The sequence below is a fragment of the Cetorhinus maximus genome, chromosome 1, assembly GCF_964194155.1.
Source record: "Cetorhinus maximus chromosome 1, sCetMax3.hap1.1, whole genome shotgun sequence".
Classification (NCBI taxonomy): Eukaryota; Metazoa; Chordata; class Chondrichthyes; order Lamniformes; family Cetorhinidae; genus Cetorhinus; species Cetorhinus maximus.
Genome location: NC_135879.1, coordinates 91374694 through 91393642, shown reverse-complemented (window position 1 = coordinate 91393642; position 18949 = coordinate 91374694). Strand labels below are relative to the sequence as shown.

General features: G+C 42.5%; 1 protein-coding gene across 1 annotated transcript in view; it reads left to right on the top strand.

The window, feature by feature from the left end:
* Positions 1-18949, top strand: part of antxr2a (ANTXR cell adhesion molecule 2a) — a 303824-nt gene that overhangs the window by 138867 nt on the left and 146008 nt on the right. Inside the window, exon 12 of the mRNA XM_078543719.1 lies at positions 15011-15106. Coding sequence (XP_078399845.1) covers positions 15011-15106 — 96 coding nt within the window. The remainder of the gene's footprint in view (positions 1-15010; positions 15107-18949) is intronic.

Below are 18949 nucleotides of genomic sequence, written 5' to 3'. Positions count from 1 at the left end.
TGTGAGGGCGGATGCGCGGGAGATGGGCCGGACACAGTTGAGGGCCCTGTCAACCACCGTGGGTGGAAAACCTCGGTTAAGGAAGAAGGAGGACATGTCAGAGGAACTGTTTTTGAAAGTGGCATCATCAGAACAGATGCGATGGAGGTGAAGGAACTGAGAGAATGGGATACAGGACTCCAATGTATTATCAGTCCTGAAGACATCGGGTCACATTCCTGGCATCATCACGGCAGTCTGGGATAATAAGATTAACGGGCGGGTCTGGAAACTGGGAGCCAGCCCGCGCTATGTAAATTGAAGATAATAGGCTAGCTGCACTCATTAAAAAAGCAAGTGACTGGCATAATACGTGCAGAATGGAATAAAACACTTTCAGAGTGGGATTTACATCAGCTGTGTTTCCTGTTTTTTCATCAGGTGGGGTGTAATTGTGGGTTCTCTGAAGGCAGAGTTAAATTTTGGCTGTTCAGTGTTCTTTGGCTGTTGGAAACACTTTGTGGAAGAAGTCAATGGGCAAAAATGTTTACCTCGGCGGGCGGGCGTGCCCCCGACCTGCTCAAGCATAAAATGACGCGCGTTGACGTTGGGTGAGCGTCCCAACATCAATGAGCAGTCGTGCGATATTTCGGTTGGCGGGTGTGTGTGGGTATTGGCAGCACCCCTGCTGGCAATTAAAAGGCCTGTTAAGGCCATTAAAGTCTCAAATTAACTTATATTTTTCACTGCCTGTCTAACCTTACGTTTGGTGAAAGGCGAAAAGGCCAAGTGGCCTTTGCACTTTTTCTGAAACCTCATCCATGGGCGGGATGAGGTTTCCAAAAGCAAATAAAAATAAAATAAAAAATTTAAAGTTTAATAAATAACATGTCCCTGCTCATGTGACAGAGTCACATGAGGGGACATGTTTTAAAACATTTTTCAATTTTTTTTTGAAAACTCTTCATCTCCCTGAGGCAGCTCTGTACCTCAGGGAGATTCTGAAGCGTACACTTGTGTGCATACGTGACGTTTGGGTCACCCCACTCACCCTCCTCCCTCCCGCTCCATGCACAGGCAGCACTGCTGCTCACATTTCATGCTGGGTGGGCCTTAATTGGCCCGCAAGTGTGAAATCACCTTCCGGCCTCGATCGTGGGCGGCGGTCAGCTTCACGACAGCCACGCCAAGTCTGCCCAACAAGGGCTAAATTCTGCCCAATGTATACTAAGTTAAATTCATGATTGAAGAACCTGAGACCTCGTGCGGAGACATCCATTTCTGCGTTGCTCTGCTGAAGAGGCCAGAGTGGCCCTTTTAAATTACAGGCCATGACTTTGATCCAAGTCGCAGCCAACGAGCTCCAACGCTAGATATCCTGCCCTACTGCTCTGATTGGGTGGGATACTCTCAGACTGCACTCCACAATCTGCCTAGCACACTTAATTGGCCCAACTGATGCTTTATTTGCGTCTTTGGGCAGTGGACTCGGAAGTCTGAATGCCGGCCACTCCTGAGTGCATGGCCCATGCATTGCAGCAGTGCATATTATTCAGCCTCTTTTATCTGACACCACTTGACTTGAACCATTGCCACAATATTTGAAATGAGTGACTGGGCTTTGGCTGTCTTGAGCACCAGATTCTGGTTTGTGTCACAAAGTTGAAAATGTATTTTAGGCTTGTTAATATCCATGATAGAGAATATTTGTTTACACAAGTTTATGCTCCCACAAAAGGAAAGAATATTTGATGTAAAGGCTACTGGATTGAGATAATTTGGTGTCAGGTTTTGCTATCATTTGGTAACAGCAATATCGGCAAACTTGTCTTTCTGTCACATTGTGATTTCAAGGAAAATGTGCCAAGTTTCCCTGGGAAAGTTGCTTCTCTCACAATTTCAAGCTTTATTTCAAGTTCCAAGTTGACATGCTATTCTTCCACTACTTGGTTGTGTGTCACATTCTTCTATTGAGTAAGTTCATGGGTTTTATAATGTTCTCCATGAAAGCAGGGTCTTGGAGACATTTACTGTCCTGTAAGTTGGCAATATCTTCCCCTTTCTGATCCAAGAACAGATGGAATTCAAAAGGTCATTCCAGAAAAAGGCCATCAGCACAGTTCCCTGACTGAGCCATTGAACTACACAGTGTTACGCCAGCCTATGGTGAGCTTCACATTCTCACAACTGTTGGCTAAACTGCTTGTGAGTGAGAAGGGTACTCTGTATAAAATGTGCGATTTTAATAACCATGATGTGATCATTTTGGATTAGCAAGACATGATGCTTCTTGACGTAAAATGCAGCGAAAATGACCAAACTGCTCTTTTGGTAAATACTTTGCACTTTGTCCTTTAGTTTTAACCACAGCTCCAGACTTCTTGCTCACCCTTGTAGGTGCCCTGTTTGTTGCCGCTGTCATCCTGTTTGTCCACAATCTGCACCAAATTGTCGAAGAGCATTTGCTGCTTTTGTGCCTCGCAGCAGCATCACTTCTACAATGTTCTCATCAACTCCATGAATAAATACTGTGAGCTAAGCCACATTTGTTTCATCAATGCTTTAATCAGTTGCAATTGGAAATGTGGCTAAAGGACTTTGCATTGCCCTGGAATTTGCAGCTAAAGTATTGATTTTCTTAGTGATCTTGTTTATTGAAAGCTTGCTACTTAACTGGGCACACTGGCTGGAATTTTCCCAGCCCATCAAGGCAGTTTTGGTGGTGGATATGTGAAAGCTTAGAATGCAGCGTGCCATGTAGGCTCTGGACAGATTTCCCAGAGGCTGGCTCAAAGTGGAATTGGCTGCCCAGTTATGGAAGATGGGGGGACAATTAAGGCCTCAATGAACGTCCATTTTCATAGAGGGAGGCAAGTTTTCCAGCATCGCACAGACTACCCGCTGTGTGAGGAATGTGGCAATGCATTGGAGATGGCTTCACAGCAGAGGGTCAAAGCTGCGTAACAATTGAGGACTTTTAATCACTGGCTGGCAGTAATTCTCAATGCTCATGTATCCCAAGCAAAAGGCAGCCAGTTCATGAAGACTGATGTCTCTGCAACAGCTGTGCCTGATGCAATGGCAGCCACTCCCCTCCTATTGAAGGTGCCTCCAGTGCGCCACTGATGCTTCTGCTGGCCCCTCAGGAGCACCCACACTGTGAAAGCAGCCGGCTACCATATTAATGAGCCCTGCTGAATGCATTTCCCAACGTTGAAACCTGATGTTCATCTCTAATTGGACAGGGCTCCTGGAAATGACCTGTTAATTGACTGCCTTGTGTAAGATCGCACCAGGGTGGCAGATCTCCGACATGACCATGGTCAGGGTCCTGAAATGATCCTGAGGCCTGAGAGTTTTATAAGTTTGAAAGTTTCCAGCCACTGTTTTTGCAGCTTTTAGCATGCATTCTGCAAAATTTTCCCTCGGACAGTGGTTTCACAGACATCGGTCTGAATTTCACGCTCCCCCGCCAGAAGGTTTTTAGGCAGGCAGGAGAATGAAAGAGAAGGAATGGGTTTCCTGCTGGGTTCTTGCCTGCCCCAACCTTGCAGCGATTTTATGCTGGGCTGGGTGAGGCCTTGGGCGGGCCACCCGCCCTTGCCTCAATTGAGGCCCTAAAAGGCCAATAACTGGCCACTTAAAGGGCCATTTCCCGCCCAACCTCAATTTTTAGGCTGGCGGGAGGATTCCTGGGAATGGGGAATGCCTGAAAAATGATCGGTGCCTCAGATGGTAAGGGGGGTGGGGATGCCTCCGTCAGAAGCCCTCTTTCAGATTTGGGCGCCCCCCCCCCCACTTAAGGTCCGATTGCCACTGGACCTTCCTCCCCCCACTGGCCCTCTCCCTCTGACACCCCAATTGCCCACTTTCCTCCCTTCCCTGGGGCCCCGAAAACTTACCTTTCCATCCAGTCTCGGCACTTACGCTCTGTCATCTTCATGTACCTCCTCTTGTCACTGCAGGGACTAGAGAGCAGCCAGATGATCACCTCTCTAAGATGAGACCTCCTCCCAAGTGAGGGACGGAAGTCCCACTTGCAGCCGATTGACGCTCATTTGAGTGTGAAATGGCTGCAAGGAAGGCAAGGAAGGTGGGGATGTTCCCTGCTGATTCTTTAGATGGCAGGATTGGGAACCCCACCATCCAAAATATTCTGACCATAGTTATTTTATGGGAAATGACATTGTTCACCTTAACAGCAGCATCACTCATGTGGAGAGCATCAGTAAACATTGGCCGCTCCTTTCTTAATGATGGTTCCAGTTAAGAAAACTTATCTGCTCATAATTTTTCTGTGTACCTACTGTACTTCTCATTATGGTTTTCTTCCTAATATCTTTGAATAGCACATTCTTTTGACACAGCTGTTTATGAATCATTAGGTGTTTTTTTCCATTGACATCAGCGATGATATATGGAATTCCCCATTTCTCTAGAAATGCACGTTACTTTTGATCTACGGTTCTCTTTGACTAAAAATATGGTGACCAGTTGTGACCACAGAACATAAAAATCAGGAATTAATGTTACAAGACGTTGAATGTATAAATAAATAAAAATTCATGAAGAAGTAATGCTGTCACTTTAAGCAACTCCTGTAGTACATTTTCTTCATTAAACATAAAATTATGCACCAATATATCTTTATTTTCTTTTACATTAATGAGTCAGTTTGAGTCAGTGAAAACCACCCAGTCTGCAAAGACAACTCTAAAACAAGCTCACCTGAAACACAAACAACCTATTCAGCAACAGTGAGTAGTTGCCTAATCACCATCGATTACGCACAACAGGAGAGAGGGAAATGTAGAATTTGCACATCCAATTTAAAATGCTTTAATCAAACCTTTATGAATTTTAAATTTGACATCAGGTGATTGATTAGTAATACCCAAGTTAAAAGGTCTAGGCTTTCAAACCTGAGTGGGAAATGCATCTTCTTCCCCAAATTTAACATTACCCAGTGAACAAGGGCAGACAGCCAGTTCAGGAGTTTACAGGCTGAATAACGGTGCTCTGTGGGTCGATCCCAGTCCACAAGACTTAAGTTTGACACCTTTTCCCTAGCACATCATGTATTTTTCTTTCAAAAGAATGCATATAGAGATATGTCCATTGAACTTTAGCTAATACACGTACAAGCTTCTGTGTCACAATTTGCATCGGAGGCAAAAAAATTGTAATAATTTGCAAATGTATGGAGAAACCTGTCCACTAACAAAAGATACCTTTTCTTCAAGGCTAGTACTCAAATTGCTTATGTCAAAAAGCACCTCAGCTCATTAGCAGCCTTTACCAAGGCTGAAGGAGTAAGGAATTAAGAAGTGAAAGACAAAAATGAAGGAGAAGGAAGCTGCATGTGCAGGCTTAAGGCAACAGCTAATTGGCTTGTCACTTCATAACAACATGTGGGTCACATTAGCAACAAGTGTCTTCCAACCTGGACCCCGTGAAGATAATTCCTCAGTGTGGCTGCTGCATTTCCCACATTACAATAGTAACTACACTTCAAAGGTACTTCATTGGCTTAAAGCACTTGGTGTGTCCTGTGGTCATGTAAGGTGCTATATAAATGTAAATCTTTCCTTCACAGCTATTGTTCGGTCACTGCACTGCAACAAAGCCTGAAAGGGTTGTTGGTGGCTTCTTAAGGGCGTGGCTAGTCTTGCAAATGATTTGCTTTCACTGATGCACATAAGACGTTGTATGCTGTAATTGGAGGGCTTCTAATGAGCAGTGAATCAGGCCTTCAAATGTATTTGTCATCCTAACTTTTGCCACCATTCAACTGGAAAGTATAGTCTTCTGCCTGCACTTTTATTCTGTTAATTGATGTCTAGTTACCTATCTGCAGAAAGAGGTGCATATGGGCATCAAGCTGAGAAAAATTGCAGCCAGAAAATGGGATATATATTGATTGCAATTGCATCAGCTTGTCAGCCATCCACAGAATGTCAAACACAAAGAAATTCGTAATGTAGGATACCACCATTTTATATAACAAGTTATGAAGAAAGCTTCTGAACAGAACAATGTTAATGGCTTTGCACTGAAATCACCTTTAGTTCCATTGTAGCAGCCTTCAGTACACATGCTCTCTTGTTCCTAGTATCGTATTTCATAATATGGTATCTCAAAGCCAGCACTTGCCCCTAATGGAAGAGACATATTTTTGAGTTAATTTTCACTTCTCTACTGTTGTTGGTTTTTGGTTTTGTTGAAACAACTTTTTTGTTCCAGTTCTTGTTTTGTTTCTATATTCTTCTGAATGTATTGCACAATTAGAATTCATAGGCATTCCATTAAAACACAGGCATTCCTTGAAGAGAAGTAGCAGTCGGATGAGACGAACAGGTGGTTCCTCCTTAGTGCTGCAGTACATAGCAAGAGTGGCAAGATAACACAACTTGCATGTTGTACGATCATGTTCAGACAGCAGATAGAATTTTGCCCATGGGATTAAATTACATAAATGACCTGCGCCCAATTTTGGTAAATTGTGTGCTGCTGCACCTCTTAATTCCATGCATTCTTTATTGGTTATGTGTCTTTAGTCTATGCTCATCTGAAAGTTAGTGTAGTCCAGATTTGCTGAAGTGGATATGAATCATCTTGCATTTCTGCAGCTCAATGGCAAATGAATAACAAGAGTATTATAAACAGCTATGTTACACTCTTTAATCGGTGCCAGCACAATGTTTATATATATGTTGCTGCCATAAAACAAGGTCACTGGAAGAGAAAAATATTAGAGGCTAGTGTTCCAGTAATCTGAAACCAATGACAACATTTTGCTCTCTCACTTTTGTAGTTAGATTATAATCACATGTTGCTTCAATTTACTTATTCGAGAACATTAAATGCTCATGTAACATTTCACGATTGTAAAAATATCCCTGTTTCTTATGTAATGCACAGTATGTAGTTTATTCTTTGATAAACCACCTGTGTTTTTGTGCGAATGGAGTACCAATATATAATGCAATATATTTTCAAATCATTAAGCTGCAAGAGGCTAATTGAGAGCATGAAAGGTGAGAAGATTGTGGATAAAAACAAAAAACTACTGCGGATGCTAGAAAGATGCTGGAAATCCAAAACAAAAACAGAATTACCTGGAAAAACTCAGCAGGTCTGGCAGCATCGGCGGAGAAGAAAAGAGTTGTCATTTCGAGTCCTCAAGACCCTCCAGCAGAACTGAGTAAAGTTAGGAGAGGGGTGAAATATAGATTCTCTTAGATAATATCACCACCTTTTACACGTCTTTGTTCCTTTGTCTGTGACATCTTTTGATTATCTGCTCCTATCACTGCTTGCTTGTCCCTACAACCACCCCGCCCCAACTTCTCCCCCCCCACCCCTTAAACCAGCTTATATTTCACCCCTCTCCTAACTTTACTCAGTTCTGCTGAAGGGTCATGAGGACTCGAAACGTCAACTCTTTTCTTCTCCGCCGATGCTGCCAGACCTGCTGAGTTTTTCCAGGTAATTCTGTTTTTGTTTTGAGAAGATTGTGGAGTTCATTCTTAAACAAAATTCAACCTTGAGGTGCTTTTGGAGGCCGTTTTTTATCTGTAGCTACGAGTTGCAGAGAGTGACAGAAATTTTGATTCTTAGTTTGGTGCTAGCAGGAGTTCAGACTCCATTTTTAAGTTGCATCAAACGGATGGCAGTGCCGGAACAAAGGAACAGGAGAAGACTGTTCAGCCTGTCGAGCCTGTTCCACCATTCAGTTAAATCATGAGTGATCTATATATTAGCTTCATATCCCTTGATATCCTTACCTGACAATAATATGAATTTACGCTGCAATTTGAGAGGAAAAAGATGGAATCAGATGTCACGGTATTACAGTTGAATAAAGGCAACTACAGAGGCATGAGGGAGGAGCTGGCCAGAATTGACTGGGAGATGAGCCTAGAAGGAAAGACAGTGGAACAGCAATGGCAGAAGTTTCTGGGAGTAACTTGGGAGACACAGCAAAAATTCATCCCTAGGAAGAAGAAGCATACTTAAGGGAGGACGAGGCAACTATGGCTGACAAGGAAAGTCAGGGACAGCGTAAAAGCTAAAGAGAAAGCATACAATGCGGCGAAGAGCAGTGGGAAACCAGGGGATTGGGAAGCCTACAAAGAGCAACAGAGGACAACTAAAAAAGAAATAAGGAGGGAGAAGATTAAATGTGAGGGTAAACTAGCCAGTAATATAAAAGAAGATTGCAAGAGTTTTTCTAGATATATAAAGGGAAAGAGAGAGGCAAAAGTGGACATTGGGCTGCTGGAAAATGACGCTGGAGAAGTAGTAGTGGGGAACAAAGAAATGGCAGAGGAACTGAATAGGTACTTTGGTCAGTCTTCATGGTGGAAGACACAAGTAACATCCCCAAAGTTCAAGAGAGTCGGTGGGGGCAGAGGTGAGTATGGTGGCCATTACCAAGGAGAAGGTGCCAGGCAAACTGAAAGGTCTGAAGGTGGATAAATCACCTGGACCAGATGGATTACACCCCAGAGTTCTGAAGGAGATAGCTGAAGAGATAGTGGAGGCATTAGTGGTGATTTTTCAGGAATCACTGGAGTCAGGGAGGGTCCCAGAGGACGGAAAATCGCTAATGTAGCCCCTATGTTTAAGAAGGGAGTGAGGCAAAAGACAGGAAATTACAGGCTGACTGGCCTGACCTCGGTCGTTGGTAAGATTTTAGAGTCCATTATTAAGGATGAGATTTCAGAATACTTGGAAGTGCATGGTAAAATAGGGCAAAGTCAGCATGGTTTCATCAAGGGGAGGTCATGCCTGACAGATCTGTTAGAATTCTTTGAGGAGGTAATGAGTAGGTTAGACAAAGGAGAGCCAATGGATGTTATCTACTTGGACTTCCAGAAGGCCTTTGACAAGGTGCCGCACAGGAGGCTGCTCAGTAAGATAAGAGCCCATGGTGTTAGAGGCAAGGTACTAGCATGGATAGGGGATTGGCTGTTTGGCAGGAGGCAGAGAGTGGGGAGAAGGGGGTCCTTCTCAGGATGGTGGCCGGTAACTAGTGGAGTTCCGCAGGGGTCAGTGTAGGGACCACAACTTTTCACTTTATACATTAATGATCTAGATGAAGGAACTGAGGGCATCCTGGCTAAGTTTGCAGATGATATAAAGATAGGTGGAGGGACAGGTAGTATTGAGGAGGTGGGAAGGCTGCAGAAGGCTTTGGACAGGTTAGGAGAATGGGCAAAGAAGTGGCAGATGGAATACAACGTGGGAAAATGTGAGGTCATGCACTTTGGTAGGAAGAATAGAGGCATAGACAATTTTCTAAATGGGGAGAGAATTCAGAAATCTGGTGTGCAAAGGGACTTGGGAGTCCTAGTCCAGGATTCTCTTAAGGTTAACTTGCATGTTGAGTCCGTAGTTAGGAAGGCAAATGCAATGTTGGCATTTATTTCAAGAGGACTAGAATATAAAAGCAGGGATGTGCTGCTGATGCTTTATGGTCAGACCACATATAGAATATTGTGAGCAATTTTGGGTCCCGTATCTCAGGAAGGATATGCTGGCCCTGGAGAGGGTCCAGAGGAGGTTCACGAGAATGATCCCAGGAATGAAAGGCTTAACATATGAGGAACGTTTGAGGACTCTGGGTCTATACTCGATGGAGTTTAGAAGGATGAAGGGGGATCTGATTGAAACTTACAGAATACTGAAAGACCTGGATAGAGTGGACGTGGGGAAGATGTTTCCATTAGTAGGAGAGACTAGGACCCGAAGGCACAGCCCCAGAGTAAAGGGAAGACCTTTTAGAACAGAGGTGAGGAGAAACTTCTTTTGCCAGAGAGTGGTGAATCTATGGAATTCATTGCCCCAGAAGGCTGTGGAGGCCAGGTCATTGAGTGTATTTAAGACCGAGATAGATAGGTTCTTGATTGGTAAGGGGATCAAAGGTTACGGGGAGAAGGCGGGAGAATGGGGTTGAGAAACTTATCAGCCATGATTGAATGGCAGAGCAGACTCGAAGGGCCTAATTTCTGCTCCTATGTCTTATGGTCTTATAATTTATTACTGTTAGTCTTGAAAATTTCTGTTCACTATGCATCCATAAGTTTTTAAGTTAAGAGTTCTAGATTCCTACACTCATTGTGTGAAAAATGACCTAACTATAATCTCAGAGTTATGCCCCATTGTTCTGGATTTCTTCACCAAAGAAAATAGTTTTCATCCATTTTAGAAAATTCCTTTACTGATTTAAAGATGTCCAAATAATCTCCAATCAACCTTCCAAAATAAAGCACATATGTTAATGCAATCTGCTCTCATAATTTAACCTTCTAAGCCTTGGTATAATTCTGGTGAATCTGCGTGGTGCCCCCTCAAGGTTAATATATCCTATGTGAGATTTAGTGCCCCAAATGGAACCTAGCACTCCAGGTGAGATCTGACCAAAGGACCTAGGATTGAAACATCACATCTTCACTTTTATATTCTAATCAGCTTGAGATAAAGGACAACACTTCTTTCTGATTACTCTTTGTACCTGTGTACTAACTTTCAGTGCTTTGTGTGGACATCCAAATATGCAGTTTCTTCCTAGTTCTTAGTTTGCTGTCATTAAGAAAATAGTCAGATTTGTTGGTTTTTGGATTCAGTGGATGAGCTCACATTCACCCCACATTGAACTCTATCTGACACAATTTTTCCCCTTCACTTAATCTATCTGCAAAATTTGTCCATAATTTCCTGCTCCCACATGCATCATTTATTGTGCATCCTCCTTTAGGGAAAAGTGCAGGAGCGGGCGCGGGCGCTGGCAGGTGCGCCTCTGATCGGCACCCCCAGTTGGGGGCACGCTGTCATTTTATGTGGGTGGGCCAATTAAGGTCCGCCCTGCATGACGTCCGCCAGGCAGTGCTATGCACTCCCCGTGCGGGCGGGGGGTTCCCTCAGCCGGGAGTGCACTCTTTCACACATGCACGCGAAAGAGCGCATTCATCTCCCTAAGGCTAAGTGCTGCCTCAGGGAGATCGGCTCCAAATTTTAAAATGTTAAAGAAATGATAGCAAAATTTCCCTGACATGTCCCCTCATGTGACACTTTTACTGAAACCTTCTTTAAATATTTTAAAACCCTCATGAAACCTCATCCCGGGCTCCCGGCCTGCCCGCCAACCTTAAGGCTGGATGGGCAGGTCCATTAATTATACCAATTACTTTTTAAATGGCCTCAATTGGCTGTTGACAGGTCGGCAGGTGCACAGGTGATTAGGCTGCGCCCCCGCCAACCTGAAAATGGGAATGACGCAGGGTGAGGTCAGGAGTGACGTCATCCTGTGTCATTTTACACCCCCGTTTGCTGACTGGAAGATCCTCCCCTTAGTGTCATAAACAAACTTGGCTATACCACTCTCTATTCATCCAAGTTCATTCATTCATGTTTACTCTGCCTGAAGTCAGGTCCTTGGCTCATTGTCTGCTGATGCTTCGTTCTGAGCCATTTTCTTGGCAGTTTTTTTGTGAGTGGTGGCTTGTAAAGGCCTTCCACTCTTGGGGGCAAGGCAAGGAGGCAGGTCCCAAGTCTACCTCATCCTGAACAGGAAGTGAACCTGTGCTGTTGGTGTTATTCTGAACCACATGCTAGCCATCTAACCAACTGAGCTAACCAACCCTGTCATCTAGCTGAGCCACCACTACAGATCCCTGAGGAACACCACTTGTCACCTCCGAGCAATCAGAGTACACTCCCTTTCCCCTTACTTCCTGTCTCTTATCTCCCATCCAATTATCAACTCTTGTCACAGGGTTACCTCAAATCTGTGTGCTTTCATGTTTGCTAATCTCTTGTGCAGAATCTTATCAAATGCTTTCTGGAAGTGCATGTAGACAACATCCGGTGGTAGCAAATTATTGTTAGACATTTTAAAGAATTATTTATAATATTAATAAATTATTTCTTTTTTATCTCTCTTCTCTTTCTATCTTACTCCAATCTTCCTTTCCCTCTCTTTATTTCTCTTTCTGTACCTAATTTGCTTCTAATTCATTCTATTTCCTTTTCCATCATTCCACTGTTTCTTTCTGAATCCTTAAATCTGACTGAGGAAGAAGGTAGACTCATGGTCCCACTGTTCACGAATGTCCCAGATACCATCTTGCCTTTGCCATATAATTAGAAGGTGCACTTACAGCAATTTAAAGGGCAAACATATTCAAGCTGAAGGGTGATGGTAAAGTTGGGCTAGTATGAATGGAAAAAATATGTACTTTATAAAAATATGAAGAATCATGTGAATAGTTTTAAGAAGAGGTTACGATTCCTCCGAAATAGAGTGGGGAACTAATTATGGAGGACGATTGTAAGGAAGACATATTAAATATTTTGGAGATATTAAATGATTGTGGAAGTGAGAATGTAGGTGCACCAGAGGAGGATGTGGAATAATTGCAAAGAACTGCGGATGCTGGAAATCCAAAACAAAAACAGAAACAGAAATACCTAGAAAAACTCAGCAGGTCTGGCAGCATCGGTGGAGAAGAGCACAGTTGATGTTTCGAGTCCTCATGACCCTTCAACAGAACTAAGTAAAAATAGGAAAGGGGTGAAATATAAGCTGGTTTAAGGTGGGGTGGGGGGGTTGTTGGGACAAGAAGCCAGTGATAGGTGGAGATAACCAAAAGATGTCACAGACAAAAGGACAAAGAGGTGTTGAAGGTGGTGATATTATCTAAAGGAATGTGCTAATTAAGGGTAGAAAGCAGGACAAACAAGGTACAGATAGCTCTAGTGGGGGTGGGGTGGGGTGAAGGAATACTAAAAAGGCTAAAAGGTAGAAATAAAACAATGGGTGGAAATACATTTAAAAATAATGGAAATAAGTGGGAAAAGAAAAATCTATATAAATTATTAGAAAAAACAAAAAGGAGGGGTAAGAAACGGAAAGGGGGTGGGGATGGAGGAGAGAGTTCATGATCTATAATTGTTGAACTCAATATTCAGTCCGGAAGGCTGTAGAGTGGAATAATTGTTGGAGATTAAATTTACTGCTATGAAAGTATATTAATTTTCATATTTTTCTGGTTTATTGTAAAGTAGGTTTATGGGGGTTGTGTTGTACTGTCTGTGTGTGTGTGATTCAATTACATTTTGTATCCAAGCAGACTGCAAGTTGAAGTTATCAAAAGAAGGTGTAGAAGTGTCTTTAGTATGCTGATGAGTAAACATGGTTGGGGTCTTAGCATGTAAGGTGTGAAGGGAACTTGCAGATAGATGAAGGGGGATTTGGTTTTCAAAGGGATTTCAGTCTGTTTACAAGCAGCCAGACAATGAAGTTAAGGAATGTGTTTATTTTTCTCAAGGGTTACTGACAATATATAGTGGAAAGTGAAAAGATTTATATGACAAGAAAGGTAATGCTCCAAAGACGTATGGAAACAATGGAATTTACATATTAAAAAGGGAGAAACATATGTAAAGGAAAATGAGGCTATGTTTTAGGGGAAGGCATTGTAAGATCTAACAGGAGTGTGTGAAATAGCCTTCATGAAACCTCCAGCGTTTGTACATAGACTAGCTGTCTACAGAAACGAAGCTGGAAAAAACCATTTTGAATTCCACTGTTCAGGATATTGTGTTAATTTGCTGGACCTGTTTAAAATCTAAAAAATCTATTTTTGGATTGTTGCCTTAAAGGGGGTGTAACTGGGAGCCAAGTTAATTAGGGATTTTAGGAGTTATTATAGTAGTAATTTGTACTTCTATGTATGTGCTTGAAATTGTCTCTTTTGTTAATAAACATTTTAATTTAGTTTTTAAAAAAATCTCTGAAAGTCTTGATGGATTTAGTACTTCTGAATTCAGGGCACACATCTTGAAATAAATACAAATTGCAAAATTGTTGTGATAGCACGATCAATTCTCCCTCGTGGATTTGATCTGCCTGGCACACATCATCTACAAAAGGGATTGATTCTGAAAAGTTAGTCGAACCCAGGGTGGATAAGTCGCCTCTTGTTGCACTGCTGACATCCTAAACTGGTGCTTGCTCTACCACATTACAGTGTCTGGAGTTTTAAATGCAACTCCTCCTTGAACTAGCTACACTCCAGAACTCCATTTCCCTCCCAAGTGTTGGGTATTTTTCTAATGTCTAAGTCACATTCCTTGGCTAATAAAGCTTGTGGGATCTCCGACTGTCCCTTACCCCACACTATAGCCCATTCAAATCCCTGCTTTTGGGACTTACTCAAGGCCTGTTGCTGGTGAGGCAGGTAACCAAAGATTGACGTCTCCACTCAGGTGAGTTGCCTGCAGAAGTTTGATCAACATTAGTTTCCATCGATCCTTGGGCCTTTTGGTTCAATGTGTGCTGGTTCCTCAACGTCATGTCTGGGCATGTAAACAGAACTAGACTAATTCCTAGCCCACGGTGAACTTAAAGAGAAGAGCCAAAATTGAGAATGGACACAGGTTAAGGATATGGCCTGGATGATGGCAGATGGACTTTAACAAAATAGTATTGAGACAGTATAGTCTGAATGTAATAATTAAAACTGGGACTACTATTTGAATGGAAATGCATGTGTTGGAGTTGAGCAAAAGGATTTAGGGATCCAGGTACATAAATCAATAAAAATTACCTCACAGGGTAACAGAATCAGAAGGCTAATATGATGGTGGGTTCATTATATGTGATTTAGAATAAAATATATTATGTGCTACACATTGAGATAATTTCTTTTCATGCGTCCTTGAATGCTTGACATCTTTATAGTCTACTCCTTCTTCCTTTTCCTCATCCAGAGCACTTTTCATCAATTCTCAAGCTTGATTTTCTAAATTTTATGTCACTGATGTTTACATTCTTTAATGTAAGTTTAAGAATGATTCCTCTTCTGTCATTCTGTTCCAATGTTTCTTCCTGTAAAAAGTAGACAACTTAAAATCAGCTGGATTTAAATGCAATGTAACAAACAAGCAATTCATGATGTTTGTGAGATCTGACAGCTTTGAATCGCATTGTAAAGACATCTACTGCTTTATGCTTCTTTTGCAGTCTGATGGGACAGCTGTGATGATTGCCATATTCACCTTATTGCTGCTATTGGGACTAGCATTGCTTTGGTGGTTCTGGCCTCTTTGCTGCATGGTGGTGAGTATGAATGAATGCACCTAAAGAAATTGTGTAAATTTTAAAACACAGTTGACTTTCACCATCAATATTCAAAAATGTTGAGTGTATTGAATTAAGTATCCATCTGCTTGAGAGTTTTGTATACAACAAACACAAATGACTCAAAGCTGAAAACATTCTGAAAAGCTTTATATTTGTTGTGGTATAAGTTGTAGGCCAAAACCAACTTTGAACTGCGTATGTTTCTATTCACACTTGCCAGAACAGTAGTCTTCTACATATATTTGATAGGTGCAATATTGTACAATTTAAAATGCTGCAGCTCAGTTGGTCTACTTTGCTTCAGACCCTATTATTTTAAGCTTAAAATCAATAATGGTGCTAACAGCTAGCTTGGGGGCTGTCCTGCCAAGATGAATGTCAGGAAACCATGAGCACTCCATCCATGACTTTACCCATATTCAGATATAAAGTCTTTGGGTGAGTGCTTGCAGTTTCCCAACATGTAGTGTAAAGCAATCCTTGGACAGACATAGCGAAATTTTAATAATGGAGTTTGACTTTATGAATCTTGCAATAGCCTGCCTGAAAGAGTGATGGAAGCAGATTCAATAGTAAATTTCAAAAGGGAATTAGATCTGCACTTGGAAAGGAAAAAACATACAAGGTGAAACAGAAAGTGCAATGGGATGATTGATATGATTACTATAGTAATTTAATAATACAGATGCATTTAAGGGGGCCAGAGATAAGTACATGGGGAGAAAAGAACAGATGTCTCTGGTGCTAGGTCCAGATGAAGCAGTTGGAGGAGGTTCTCGGTGTAGATCGGTTGACTGAATGGCCAATAGCAGTCCTGTAAGTGCTTTGTAATTGGGTAGACTTTTAAAAAGTCTATGGTAAATGGGATGAATAACCTCTTTCTATGCTGTAAAATTCTATGATTTTATGATTGTTATTGGTAAAAGCTTTTTCTCTTTCAGGGGTGGAATGGTGTTTAAAAGTAGAGGAGCAGATTTGCAAAGAAACCACAGAGTTGCAATAACTTTTGATTAGTTATTTGGGGTGTTTAATTGTTCAAATTTAAACTGGGATAATAATAAAGAGGAAGGCGAGTATCTGAAGTCTGTTCAGGAGAATTTTCTTGACAAGTACACTTATGGCCTGATAGGAAAGAGGCATTGCTGAGTCCGGTTCTGGGGTATGAGGTGGATAACGTGTTGGTCGCAGAATATTTGGGGAACAATGATCATTGTACCATAAGGTTTGGGTTAGCCAAGGAGCAATCTAGAGTAAAAATACTTCATTGGAGGCGGTCCAAATTTCAGTGTGATGAGAAAGGCCCTGTCTTGGGTAAATTGGAATGAAAGATCGGCAGGCAAAATTGAGAACAACAGGATGCCTTTCAAGAAGGATATGGTTTGGGTACAGTTGAAGTATGTTCCCATGAGGGGGAAAGGGACAGAGATCCCTGGATGGTGAAATAAATAGAAAGCAAGATGAAGCAGAAAAAGGGTGTGCATGACAGATGTGCGGTTGATAATACAAATGAGAAACAAGTGAATATAGAAAATTTAGAGTGGAGGTGAAAAAAGAAATAAAAGAGACAGAGGACTAGGTTATACCCTGAGGCAGACTCCCCGCATCCCAACGTAAAGCCGGTTTTCCCCACTTCAGTTTTTTGGGTAATGGCCCTTTAGGGAGGAAGACCCATCTCCTAGATCTGCCGGTCAGTCAGAGGCCAGCAGCTGGAGCGATGGTCACTGCTAGCACTGCAGATAGGCCAAGGAGGTGGTGTACAGCGATGGACCTGGACATTGATAAAAACAAAAATAAAAACAAAAAACTGCGGATGCTGGAAATCCAAAACAAAAACAGAAATACCTGGAAAAACTCAGCAGGTCTGGCAGCATTGGCGGAGAAGAACAAAGTTGACGTTTTGAGTCCTCATGACCCTTCAACGGAACTAAGTAAAAATAGGTTCCAGCTTATATTTCACCCCTCTCCTATTTTTACTTAGTTCTATTGAAGGGTCATGAGGACTCGAAACGTCAACTTTGTTCTTCTCCGCCGATGCTGCCAGACCTGCTGAGTTTTTCCAGGTATTTCTGTTTTTGACCTGGACATTGAGGTAAGTCTGAGATCTCGCTGGGGCCAGGCTGACAGGCCCCGGCGAGGGGAGTGGGGAGTATATTTGACAGGTTGACAGGGGATGGGGTGGGGAGGGTGGACAAGGGGAGGCAAAACTGTGGGGACAGGTTTCAGATTGGCACTGGGGACCTGGCAAAAGGGACCCTCCACTCTTAACTGACCAACAGCCTGTAGGGTTAAATGTGCCAAGCTGACATTGAGTGTCAGCCTTTCTCGCTATCTGTTAAATCAGAGCGACGGCAGGATGAGGCCCTTAATTGCACATTAATCACCTACTTAAGGGCCTCAATTGGGCTATGGATGAGCAATCCACCTGACGCCTTCCCCACCACTCGTAAAATCGCGATGTTTACAGAGCAGACGTGCTGGTGGCGGGCATGCTGCAGATGGCACAGTGCCCTAATTTACGGGTCCACCCAAAGAATAAAAGCTCTTCTGCACTCCTTTTTAAATTTCTCTTGTGTTCAAGTGTGATTTCCTGCAATGAAATATTTTTGCAAAGGTTCATGCAACTGAGCCTTGCTGTCTATCACAACACAAAACAGAGCATGTTGAGTAGAGCTGCCTTATCACATCTAAAAGACTAGCTACAATTGTCTCAGACAGAAAAACAGCTTCCTTCAAGAATGGTTTCTGAGAAATTCAACTACAGTTTGCTTTATCTGATCACCAATATCAGTCAGTACTTAATCACAAGAGGAAAAATGAGTTCTATAAAAAAAAAACTTATATATCTCGTGTTTGGTAAAGTTTATCTTGAGTCCTTGAGAGTGTTTGATTGCCCTAGTTTCGAACTGCACTTTTCTTGCTGAGAACCTTTACTGTCACTGCTGAGCCATGTGCCATTTGCAGAGTCCTGACTTCTTTGCTTTTAATTTTGGCAATGCATTTAGGAGAGATTAAAGGAATAAAAGTGTAAAAAGCTCAGTTATGTGTCTGGGCCAAGGTGACTGAGTTAGGCTATCAACTTCTGAAGGACAAACTAACAAGATGAGAGAGATTTTGGATACTTTTGCCACCTGTACTTACAATGAGATAAAAAAGTAAAAAGAGAAAATAATAAAAGAGAACGCATACCAGATTAGTACATGAAAGAGGAAGAAAGGTTAATATTTAGGTGTGATCCTTTGCCAGAATTGGCAATTCCCGTTGAAAGGCCCTATCTGAACAACAACAGTAACAGTTTGCATTTATTTAATGTTATTAATGTAGGAAAATACCCCAAGGCATTTCATGGAGTTGTGAAGAAAAATATTGATGCTGAATCAAGGGAGGAGAGATTAGTTAGGAATCAAACTGTTAAGTTTTAAGAAGGGTCTTAAAGGAAGAAAAGGAAGTGGAGAGGTAGGGAGATTTTGTGCAGAGTCTTGTGGAAGCGATGGTGGTCTTTGCCGCCAGCTGGAGAGCCGGTGAGACCCCCCACATCGCCTCTTTTCAAGAAGGTCCACCACATTTTGTGCCATGCAGGCACTTGACAGACCAGTGGTGGGCCTTCTCCCAGGATCATGGATCCTGGAGGTAGAAGACAAGCCCTCTGAGAGCTGCTGGCCAATCAGAGGCTGGCAGCTCCTCTGTGCTCAGAAGCACCACTGGGGAGGTGGTGGCTACTGCTGCTACAACATTCATCCATGACCTCGAATTGAGGAGGGACCCGGGCACAGGTGAGTCGCGGGGTGGGGTGGGGAAGGCGCAGGGATGGGGGGGTTGCAG